This window comes from Ruditapes philippinarum, unplaced genomic scaffold, assembly GCF_026571515.1.
Source record: "Ruditapes philippinarum isolate M1 unplaced genomic scaffold, ASM2657151v2 ctg2402_1_1_1_1, whole genome shotgun sequence".
Classification (NCBI taxonomy): domain Eukaryota; kingdom Metazoa; phylum Mollusca; class Bivalvia; order Venerida; family Veneridae; genus Ruditapes; species Ruditapes philippinarum.
Window position 1 is genome coordinate 215,389 of NW_026851700.1, and position 13,021 is coordinate 228,409.

At 32.0% G+C, this 13,021-nt stretch overlaps 1 protein-coding gene across 2 annotated transcripts; it reads right to left on the minus strand.

Moving 5' to 3' along the window:
* Positions 1-824: 824 nt before the first annotated feature.
* LOC132737511 (uncharacterized) lies at positions 825-9,118 on the minus strand. 2 transcript variants are annotated; one of them, XM_060724818.1, is made up of 7 exons: positions 8,962-9,118; positions 8,138-8,259; positions 6,244-7,745; positions 5,899-5,956; positions 5,324-5,741; positions 4,655-4,839; positions 825-4,490 (listed from the first exon to the last, which is right to left on the minus strand). In XM_060724818.1, exons 3-7 carry the CDS (start codon positions 7,734-7,736, stop codon positions 3,132-3,134), a joined length of 3,513 nt encoding a protein of 1,170 aa, XP_060580801.1. In that variant the 5' UTR covers positions 7,737-7,745; positions 8,138-8,259; positions 8,962-9,118; the 3' UTR covers positions 825-3,131. The 2 variants fall into 2 exon arrangements, with proteins under 2 accessions (XP_060580801.1, XP_060580793.1); XM_060724810.1 differs by having other exon boundaries at positions 8,134-8,259.
* Positions 9,119-13,021: the final 3,903 nt, after the last annotated feature.

The following is a 13,021-nucleotide window of genomic DNA, read 5'->3' on the forward strand; positions in this document are numbered from 1 at the left end:
AATACGTTCTTTATTCTATTACTTTTTTGTTTAAGAAATAATATATCCCAAACTGTGATTTTATCGCTCAATAATATCGCTGTTTGGAAATTCAAAGTTGTATTTTCATTGCATTCTGTCATAAAAAGTTTCCTCTAAATATCTTAAGACTACGGTAGCAGAAATTGCAGCGATAATAGTACTCATATCTGCGCCTTTTTACTGAATAAAATGGTAAAATAGGGCCTAGTAGTATATCACAAAGACTCAGCCGTCTATAAGACATAATTCTTAAACCTCTATGTAAATGTGTTTCTTGTTTAAGATTTACTGATATACCAGAACACATCGAAGATCATGAGTCTAAAATAGGTTATTTTAATGCAGTTAATTTATATTCCAATATTAATCACGATAACGAACGAAAATCAGTGACGTTCTAGAGGGAAAAGATACCCATTAAGATAGACAAATGATTTCAGCATAGTTTTATAAAAACTCGTTACAACTTATTTTGAACAACAACGTATTCTTTTTCGACGGGAAATATTATGAAACACGTATATTGAATTTTCTATATAATTTCAAAGAGCAGTGGTCAGTGCTCATAAACGATATCATTTAATCGCAAATTACGGATGAACATAGTTTTGTTCCATAGATTGGCGTTAATAAAAGCTTAGCGAAAGTAGCATATATAAGAAAGAGAAATCGGCACTTATATTTACCATCTAATAGTGAAATGCACAAAGCGGAGATAGCTATCTGTCTCAGCGTTTTTTCTCGGATAAACTTTCTCTCGACTTTAATTTTTCGGGAAAGGAAAAAACAACATAACAATGACATGAACTATTGCTATTTAATATGGCTATAATATTACGATCAATAAAAATTGTTAAATAAGTCGCATGCAAATAAAAACTTACTCGTGTTGGAACAGAATGACAGAGGTCAATACATGTAAAGTCGATATTTAATCCCTGTGAATTTGTTTAACTATTGTGTAGATAATAAGTTTACACAGTGTGACATTGTAACGTGTTCTTAGAATAATTAATATATAAAAAAATACACTGTACATAGAGCAAATAGATTTTTTGCCTTTGTCCTCTTCTTGAAATGCAACAATTGTTTGAATCTTCTACACACGAACACATGATTACATATCGTTGCTTATGTTTCTTTTACTGTAAATGATATTTAAATTGTTCCATTTTTTGCTGCAACATGATGTATACTCTGTTAAATCATTACTATTCAAATCATAGTATTGAGTTTGTGACAAAATTAACCACTTGATATTAAAATTAAACACTAAACGTTTATTATCAATTACATTTCATAACAATATTGTATGTACATAAATATGCGATATTATTAACATTAATATCATCAATACACTATATTTTTTATCAGACGTACATATGTGAGTCATAGAATCTCACATTACACACTTCACAACAGCATTTACAAAATCTTGAAAGAAATATACATTGTTATACAAGGAATGAATATACATGTATAGCCATATGATAGAAGATAACTCTTCAATCTGCAAAATGACAATATTGACAATAAAATGAAGTATGTGATGTATGAATGTTTTTTTTTTACAAAAATAAATCATATAAAGCAATTTCACGCAATGGAAGCAAAACACAAAACAATTTTATGTAATATAACTATATCAAAGAAAAATATACATATTAACGTTGAAACAATTATTTATGTAATTTGTAAAATATCTGAATAAAAACTAGACAAACTTAACACTTAACTAATAGTAAAATCAACAAAATCTTTAAACATTAAATGAGTAAAACTAAAAATAGGACTTTTTTCACTTTTGTAGATCTTAAGTAAATATATACATATTTATTTAATTTTAACATTTCTAAACACCATTTCCTTCTAACTTTTACAGTTTAATCCTGTCATAAGCGTGGAGATATTTCATGGATAAAGTCATGAAATACAAATATACATCGTGCGAGAATGAAGAATATAAATAAATGTACAATGTCCGATTATTTTCTGGTTATATACTTGTTATAACTGTGATTGGAATAAGCGAATATGCAACGCAATTTCATATACAATTATTAAATCAAATATGGTACAAAATCAATCTTGATATTTCTTCACGAAACTAAAATAGATCAAATTTAAATATACACCATATATACAGTATGAGAAAAAATAACTTTTAATTCTATACTTTTTAAGCTCTAAAATTTACAGGATAAACGGTATTGATACTACTGGTGAAGGAATACCTCAGCTGCCCATCCGTGTATTGTTTTAGGCAAGAATGGACACCAAAATTGAACCACCAACGTTGTGTTAGTGAGCAAGAAAGTTTCCTTTCATGACCTTAACAACATTGCCATGGACAACCCTTAACTTGTTTTTTACGAAACGTGTTAAGATAGACGCCATATAGTATAAGCTCTTTCCATAAATGACTACCAACATGCATCGCATGAGAATTACATATAGAACTTGTTGATAACTGATAAATTAAACGTTGTCATCAGCATGACGCATATCGATGAATATAAAAAACAGCTTATTGGATGTTGTTGGCAAGTGTGAGATACATAATCCGATATTATATATATTTATTAGCAGATAGTAAATTGTTTTAGAACATAATATTATCATTCATTAAAAATTTATTCATAGTACTAAAAATAGTGGTGTTCGAAAATCTTATCTCACATGGGCTTATCTCACAACCCACGTGCAACACTTCTTAAAGTGTTCCTACAAAAACGCGAAAACCACTCTGTTAATAACAATGATACTATAGTAGGACCAAATGTATTGAAATATGAGAGTTTCCAAGGAGCCGAAATTACTTGATAATAACTTTCACGCTTTGATGAGTCTTATTCGGCCAAGGCTCGTTCCCAGTTGAGCCAGTCATCTTCTTGAATCTAAATATTATACTGAATCGTAGTGCAGAGTGTTATAAACCGATATGTGTTGTTATTGATATTGATAGTGTTTTTTTATAAACTTTTGGATAAGACGTTAGGAATATTTAACTAATGTCTCATCATCGTATAAGAAGACATAAAAAACCATTATGCTATTTACTATTGCATTCTATACAATTATGTGTTTGATTAAATATTTGATATTATTGTCTACGGTAACTTATTCGAAAGCCATGCCCCGAACCTTGTTAACAGCGATTTTGTGTCCCGGTCCCTCTTCTTTCCAACAGCTCCTAGAGTCGACAGAGCATCTTTGCTAAAGTTTTCTACATCAACAGAAATCTGAGCCCTTTTCCTGAAGTCATTTAGGATATTTATCCGCTGCATGAATCCATCTTTCTTTTCAAGCTTCTCGTTTTCTATCATCAAATCAATATGCTCTGTCATTGTTAATGGGTTTGGTCTCAGTGCAATTTCCTTCAACCGCTCATTGCACATTTTTATGGCAACCATCATATCTTCAATATCGTCTAGTAAGTCATTTAGTTCTTCTCCAAGCTTTTCTACTATTTGTTCTTGTGACAGAAGTTTTCCTGTGGCCTCTTTATATTTCTGTTGCATATCTGCATATGTTTTCTTTATTTTGACAGAAACATACTCAAATATATACGGTGTGTTAGCATGTTTTGTCCAGTGGCATTTGTCTGGACAATACCTACAATTTCCGTCGCCTCCCATTGCACCACAGTAGCGCTTGTCGTCGTCGTTACCATATGCACAATTATCATGACAAGTAAAATGACAATGGGTACAGTTGGTTACATGCTGGCCACGGGGTAACTCTTTCTTCTTTTGTTGTGTTTCTTCAACCTCATATTCGAAATTTTTGTTATCTTTTATCGCCGATTTGTTTTGCTCAATAATCTGTATCTCCTGCTTCATACCATTAACTTTGGTAAGCCCAGCGTCAAGTTGTGGTTGCAAGTTTTTAATTGTCGCTTCCAGTCGTGAACGTTCATCAAGAACATCTTTAGTCAATTGGAGACTTTTTGTTTCTACCTGCTCCAGGTGATTAAAAAAAGCTCGAAAACTTTTTACTCCCATGTCCCAAAACATCGGGGATAAGCTAGAAGTACTGATTTCAGAATTCTTGGCAAAAAGACCCGAGTTATTGAATGTGAAACTCTTACCAAAAGGCAATCCCGATTGTTTCAAAGCAGCTAGAACAGGTGGGTCAATACCGTCAGCAAATGTTACAAGAGAACAAATGTTCTTTTCAATATCTTTGCCAAAAAGTGACATTATCGATTGGAAAATATAGCTTTGGATAGCTGTGAGACGAGCATCTGGGGCTTTTATAAGAAAACAGACTGCATCTATGAATGTTACACCCTTTGGCTCTTTTTCTGAAAATAGTTCTCTGATTTGTTGTACAATTTCCTGATCTCTTTTCAGACCTCTTGTATCTCCAAAACCTGGGGTATCTATGATGTGTAATGGATATTTTAGACGGCTTCCCTCTTCAGGATTAAGTGTGTAACATGTAATCCATTCTGTCTGACTGAGTGCCTTAAAGTAAAGAAAAACATCAATATGATTTATATTCGTACAATATGATTTATATTCGTACATCTTGATACATTGACTTTATGAGTATAATTAAGAAAATCATATTAACACCATTTATGGTGATGCGAATAAAAAACTAATCGAAGAGCATCATAAAAACTTACTTGATTTTTTTCTCTGTCTTTTTCCTCTTGCTCTAAATCGATTACCGTAAATCTGAAAGGATCATCCCAATTTGTACCTAATACATAGTTTACCATTCCATCCACTAATGTGCTCTTTCCCGTGCCAGTGGCACCTACCAGCATAATTGTCTTTGATTTTTCACTTTGCAATGGTGGTGGAGCACCTATTATAAATGACAAACGTTAATCAAAATGATAATATTTAAAAAGTATTGCTTCAATATAATTACGTAAAATATTAAAATCTTTTTAAGGAGAGAAAATGTTAAAAAAATATTCCGCTGTAAGACACAAACATGTACCTTATAAACAGCTGATTTGCTTATTTAAGACATACATGTTTTTGTACAGTGCAAGAAAGAAGAAAGTGTATAACAAACTTCTCTTTCTTATTTGACACAAAATAAATCATCTAGATGAATGTGTATGTAGAATGTTCAATTAAAGGGTTCAATTATGATGCTCTACAATACACACCAACAGAACATTTTATTATGTGTTGTTTGTAATACATGCCAGACACTTTTGACGATGGCATAAGCATTGCATGAACGTAAATTTTCTCCATTTATGATATTTATTAAATATTGCTACAAGAGTTTCAACATCTTCACTTTTAATTAAAAAACAAATCAGAAAACATTATACCGAGCTCGAATTTTTTTGTCTTTGCTCTTTCATTCCTGGCTTGCCTTATTTCAGTAATGGGCAACGCATACTTTGAAGGTGACGGAGTTCCCTTTTCTTTCAAAATAGAAGCTTGTACGATTCTTGAAGCTGGAGATGATGATGTAGATATTTCATCACTTTCCTCGCTGTAAGAGCCTTCACCATCCTCATAGACTACACGAACCCGGAATATAAACGCTGTATTTGACTTTAAATCGCTAAGAACGACAGTTGATGACCTAAATTCGCCGTAAAAAAACTTCCATTTTTTGTCATGATCAATTTCTTTATAACTGATTTGATAATAGTCATCATCCCCAAATTTTGGCGGAGGATCCCATGTCAGCGTTATTGTATCTGCTAGTACATCTGACGATCTTGGTTTTCCTGGGCAATTCTGCAAATTTAAATCAAAATAAGAATTATTATTGTCTAAATAATAGGCAAAATTGTATCTCATTTACTTATGCCTGAATATTTGTACAAGCAGTCATTGTTTATTATGATGATAAAAGTAATGAATTAATTTTATTCTATATATCTGATTTTCTCACCTGTTTGGTAAATTGAATTTCGTTTTCAATTTTTTTATCTGGTGTTCCTCCTTCTTGTCTGGAAACAAAAAAGCATACACAATTCAATCATTAGTAACAAAGATTATCACGCTTAATTATGAATAATCTTTTCATTCTTTTTTTCTAAGTATTTACTTTCAAAAAAATTCTCATTTATTTGCAAGCTTGTAATACATGGAGAGTACATTAGGAAAGATAATGTTCGGTATTTCTTCTGCAATAGTTCGTTTGACTAGAACAGCAAATGTTTGTTCTTCGTATGAGTACAACAACAACAACAATAATATAAAACTGAAATAGATAGAAATACATTTGGAAACATACCGTAATTGCATGGTTTCACTAATGCCTTGTTTAAGAGCTTTCCTTTTAAGTAAACCATCCTGAACTGAAACTACTTCGTGATCTCTTGTTTCCTTTAAACTTTGGTGCTGCTTATTGCAAATTGTACAAAAGAATTCACCACATCGCTCGCAGTATGAATCTGCTGATCCAGGTGACATACAGGAGTCACAATCTTGTTTGTTTACATCTTCAATCTCATCACGTTCCAGGAGCATGTGGGATCTGGTAAACTTACTACGCCTGTGTATTTCGCAGCAATCCTCGCACATACAAAGCTGACATTCGTTACAATATTTCGCTAGGATTTTACTTTTGCTACATCCCTTACAAATAGCAACTGCTTTTAATTGGGCTCCTTTGTTTTTTGTGGCTGAAACAGGACTTATGAGTGTGTGTTCTTTTGTCTTCTTTTGTTTTTGATGAACGCGTACACAAGTGCAACAGAAATGCTCTTTGCATTCTGTACAATACTTTTCTGCCTTTACTATATCTTCGATACAGGAGTCACATTTTACTATTCTTTGAAGCTTCCTGCCTTGTATTGCCTCAATAGAATGGGATTTAGTCGCATTTTGCTTTTTATGTCTCTGACCACATGTTTCGCAGAGAGCTTCTTCACATGTATTACAAAACATGGCAGCTTCTTTATCTTTTATTTCGCATATTTCGCATTCGATGATGATATATTCCACACAATCAGGGTTTTCAAGTGCATGCGATTTTGTGATCTTTTTCGACCGATGTTTGTTCGTACAATCAGCACAAAGCAACTCCTCGCATTCATCACAAAAAGATTTTGCCTCTTTTTTAATTTCTTGAAACTTACATGGATCGCACATCTTTCTTTTTTGAAAATCTTTTTCCTTCTCCCCCATTTTTAGCACGGAAACTGGTACCGGATGATGGGTCTGTGTAGCCTTTCTTTTCATGTGACTTTTTGTGCATGGTTCGCAAAGGTATTCGTCACAATCTTTGCAATAATTAAGGGAACGTGTTTCTTTGTCATTATCCTTGCACGGTTCGCATAATGGAATTGTTTCATCTTTGTTTAAAAGCTTATCATCTAAATCTTTTCTATTGATTTCTATTGGTTTGTGTGTCTTTGTTGCTTTTCTCTTCCCATGAGAAAGTGTGCAGTCATTGCAAAGGTATTCCTCGCATTCTTCACAGTAAGTGGTTGCCTGTACCATGTTACCGTCATCTGTACACGGACTGCATGGAATAACACTCTTCTCTTTGTCAATTGGTACCGGTTTGTGTGACGATGTGGCTTTTCTTTTTGCATGGTTAGTCACACACTCTTCGCACAACAGTTCTTCACATTCATCGCAATACTTGCTTGCACAAACTAATTTACTCATAAGTTTGCATGGATGGCATTGGTCTGTTTCGTTCAATCCATGAAGAGGAGGCTCTGTGATAGATTCGTCTTGAACACATGATGAAACTTCCATCTCCGTTTTTTCTGCCATATCTATACCCTAAACGAAATCATCATTTACATAGTATCATGATATTAAGTGCCTTTACACATGTCACGCAACAACAGTATTTGTATGACCATTTCGTGCTTCAACAAGCAAATTGTGGAATATGTAAATAAAAATTTATTAAAACTAATATTAGAAATTGGCACCGTCAAGAAATTTGTGTTCTTATTCAGATTTAATTATATTTTTTCAAAGCAATAATTAATATCTACAGTCTACTTCTGTGAAAGGTTGATGCATTAATAACTTTATTAAGATAAACAATACAGCATTTTAGGTCACTTTCATATTTATATTTCCCATTTAGAGTCTGGATTTATATATCAGAACATTTTATTCAAACTGTGTAAGCAACTAAGTTATTAAAAAAAACACTTACAGACCTGACAGCTCTTTTTATCCTATAAACACATTATCGTTTGCGCACTTTGTAATATTACTGGCTTGTTTAATGTAAACGTCTGATCATGACCTGGACACGATGTACAAGTTCTCAAACATGTGCCTTTTAAAAATAAGAACACTTGAAACAATTTTACAGTGAATGACATAATTAGATAAATTATCTCCGAACTAGAAATTTTGTTCTTCAATGATTGAGATACATTAAGTGTTTTTCTATGTAAATGAATCATTACAGCTCGAAACTGAAACCAGGTTTTGGACGAACTCGTCAAGGACATTCAATATTTTCATTTTCAGAAAAAGGCAAATTGGCTACTGATAAGACAGATCAATTGTGTTATATTCCGGTCTTATAAAGCACATCAATGGCAGATGCAATTTCTTTTAACAATTTTAAAATATGATAAAATAAACATTTTAACCGAGAGAACATTGACATGATTGTTGTCACCTGCTCGCGTTTGAAATATCTGCTTTGGATATTATTACTAGATTTAGTCTAAGAAAAAATAGCAGAATGTTTATAAATAAATGAATTGATATCTATAAATCTTGTTTTCGATATCCGTAGCCGTGAAAATGAATATCTATTACATTATTAAATGTAAAAAATCAGAACTGTCAACAAATCGATGATTATTTTAATATTTTCAAAGCAATGATTAATATCTGCATACTACTACCGTTAAATTTTTATATTTAAGTTATTTTTAAAAATTAAAAAGAAATATCATATAAAGATTTATATATCAAAACATTTCATTCAAACTGTGTAAGCAACAAGGAGATTAACAAAACATACAGATCTGAATATCCCTTTATCCTGCAAACAAATTATCACTTGCGCAATGGTAATGCAACTATTGTTTCTTATGTAGACGCCTGCTCTTTATATGGTGTGTCGCGGGCATATATACATTTGTTCGATGTAAAATGAATCATTCTATTTCTGCGAAGTACTTTATCCTTTCGAAACTGAAAGCAGATTGTGCACGAACTCAACTAGGACGTTCAATATTTTCATTTTCAGAAAACAGTTAATTTGTAAGTTATATTTAGGCTTATTAATCGCGTTTTAGTTTGGTCACGTCGGATAAGAATGATTATGGAAATCGGCAAGATGCATCATCACTCATTTAAATTATTTCTACCTGGTGACTCGTTTACATGTTTAATTTGATAAATGTATCTACTGAACTTACATATATAGGCTATTTGAAAACAATTAGAAGTGATTTAAACTTTGTATAATCTTAGATTATAATAAAAGAAATACCTATTCGAGAGAATCATGTCATAATTTGTATTACAAGCTCATAAGCTCATGGTCGGGACTTACATAACTTGCTATTCATTCTAAGGGGAGATAACTTAAATATCAATCTTAAGAACATCCATTTACTATAATAATTGGTTTATGATTGTTTTCCATTTTATCTTTTGTCATGATGACAAATATTTATGGAACTGGATTTATATTTGTCTGTCGTTTATTCAGATTAAGACTTATCTAAAAAATCATTTTTTAATAAATAGTTGAGTAAAAAATAAGCTGCTATTTACTCATTCTTGAAATTTGCTGAAATCACTTCAATCGCTGAAAAGGAAGTCATGTACACTAAAAGGAGAAATATAAGTCACTTCCAAAAATATCCGAAATACGCAACTGTCTGTACTTGGAAAATGGGTTACTAGTACTCGAAAACGAGCTCGAAAATTCTAGCTTGAAATGCTCCTGTAATTCTATTCTAATAGCAAAACAAGAAAAGCATTGATGCAAAGCATCAAAGGGCGTCCAAGCAAGAAATGCAGCAGGTGAAGATAAACTAGTAGATATATGATGACAAGATATTCTTATAAACTTTTCAATGAATAATTGGTTTTTACCACTTATGAATGAACGGACGAAAGACATTGTTCATTATTAACTTTGATTGGCATGCTAGAGATTAGAATATTACTTGTAATTTCTTTATGAGCAACGGATTTACATGTATACAATCATTTATAATCCATATGTGTAACGCATGATCAACACCACACTTGTGTAATTGTTATTATGTTATCGCTATTAGCGAAGACCCCTCTAAAGGTATCTGTTCACACTTACTAACAATATGACACTGGTTATCATGGTTATATTACCATGTTGATCATGTTGAGCATAATTGTTTATTATACAATAATTGTAAAATCTATTTTAATAAAAAAAATTACAGACTTTATAAATATAGTTTTCTTTTCTTTTTTGTGTTTTATGTGCTTTTTTAATACTGAGTTTTTACGTTTACTATTATTTTAAGAATTCAATTGTCATATTGACCGACGATTATAAGTCAAAACTTAACTGGAAAAAGCAGAGACTTAGATATCTATGTCTCTGGAAAAAGTCAGTAAATTATGGTTAATCTTTCAATATATAATATTGTTTATTCTTAAAACATATACATGTACATTTGTATTTTTCTTTATCATTTTTTAAATTATCAATCACTTATCTAATTTGTAACTTTGAATAATTCCTCGGCATCTTTACTAAACACGAATAACAAATTAAATAAAATGTTTCAAAGTTGATAGTGTCATATTAATACCATAAAAATGTACCTTTTTATTGTACATATTAATTGTTTTCATCTCATATAGATAAAATAAAACATGCAATTGTTGTTGTTTTTTTTTTTTTCGAATTGTATGTTTATGTATAATAATAATCAATAAATTTGAGAGTTGATCTGTGTTTAATAATTATTGTAACCAAACTAAGTGACAAACATTCATTTTGAAAAAAGCTTATTTATCTGTAAAATATTTGTTCTGTTCTGTAACGATATCAAACATCTACTGCAAAACCGGGAGAGACCGGACAATAAACGTGTGGTACTATTCGCCGGTCACTAGTAAATCCCGGTCAAAATAGAACAGCCGAGACCGGGAATTACCGATAGGAGTACATCCCTCTATAAATAGATTTTCGGAATATTTAGGTCATCAGCTTAAGGATACATGTATAACAATAACATACCATAATAACCCACTGTGTACTACAAAATGATAAATAAAAATACCCCGAAGAGCGCGATTTATTGACGGAAAAGGTTATTTCATTTGAAAATGTTTGCATTGCGAAATTCTCCAGTTCGCTATTTAATTGTATATATCGCGACATTATAATCAAGCACCCTCTTACCGATCGGAATGATCGGCTTTTATAATGTCCGACTAAAAGGCTCGAGAAGTTGCTGTCGCCCTTTCACAAAATCTGATTTCATTACATAAAAGGCGCCGCGCTTCGGCGCGGACGCCAAAAATGCAGTATAGTAATCCTTACCCTGTCTATTTATCTAAATCCAGTAGTAGCATACCCTTTAGGCGTATTCGATCGGTGCATTCGGGTCCTTATCCAAAATTTGTCAGAAATAACCAAAATGTTGACCTTTTCGGTTATAAAAGACCGTGTCAAATAAGGTGAAAGTTCAGTGTAAAGAAAAGATAGCAGAATGTTGATAAAATAATTAATACATAAATTTAAAGTTTGTTTTCGATAGCCGTAGCAATTACCTCGTTTTATTTTTAAAAAAAAAGCCTAATACATAAATGATTTTAAATGAAAATGAAAAGTAAAATGTTGTGGAATTTGCTCTATTATGTTCAACTTTTACTTCATATTCATTATACGCGTCGAAATGGAATATATTGTAATAATTTATATATCTGCTCAAACATATTATTTTAAGGATAAACGGCAGATTAAGTTTGTATATAATAGGTATGATCAACAAGGCTTTATATTTCAAATATGTCGACCTTGTGTCGACCGAGGTCGACATATTGTTTATTCCTTGCTGGTTGGTTTCGGTTAAGCATTGTTTAAAATTTAATCGAAATGAACAAGTGGGCAGACGATACAGAATTTTTCATTTTCTCCTGGTTGGTTTCGGTTTCGCAAATATTCGATCGGCCTTGAAACGGTTAACAGACAAGTGACACAGATTTTTCATTTATTATCATTAAGTGTTCCCGTTTAGCAATGGTATTCGTGTAACTATTATGCAGTTCAAACTGGAGACAAAAATTGTTTTAATTTACGACCTCACTGAGTTGAATAGTAGCATTAAAAATCGGATCGGTAAAGTATGATTTTTTGGACACTTTTGCCCGTCTGTCTCCTCCTAGTATATCAGTAACTGATGCCAAAATACCGTTTTGAATAAGTCATTGCCGCTTTGAATTAGGCATGGTTTATCCGCTCGAAAATAGCCTCCACATTTAACGTCCGTGACTTTGCAAACCGTACATATCAATTCGTCCTTCTCTATTGCTTTTTATAATTTTGATTATCTCATTTGAAGAGACTAAAGATGCACTCAAACCATTGTTATTTCATTTGTTAGTGATTGTCATATTACTTCATTTTCTTTTATTGTTTTTGAAACTAGTTTAGTTAATCATGCATGCAGTAAGAGCACGTTAATGTATAAAAAAATGTATTAATCAGATGTTATTTATACTCGCCACGATGGCGTTCTTTTAAAGAATTTTTAACGAGGAAATGGCATAATTACCTTTAACCATGCTGTATGGTTTAAAAAAACTGCGAGGCGAAAACTCGGATTGGGCATATACCTTCCTATGGGAGTTGTTACCCTTGTCTATATATTGGTATATTGTTTAATGGGAATGGACTTAGAATTCATTTCTGACTAAGGCCGTGTCTACACCTATTCAAGTTTCTTACATGTCATTTTAGATAAGCTAAATAAAAGGCCCTTACAACAAATAATCAGGCACAACTTTTACTGAAATGTCTCATTAAGATTGTCCAGGATTTATACCTTTGTCTTTGCAATACTATCATCTTT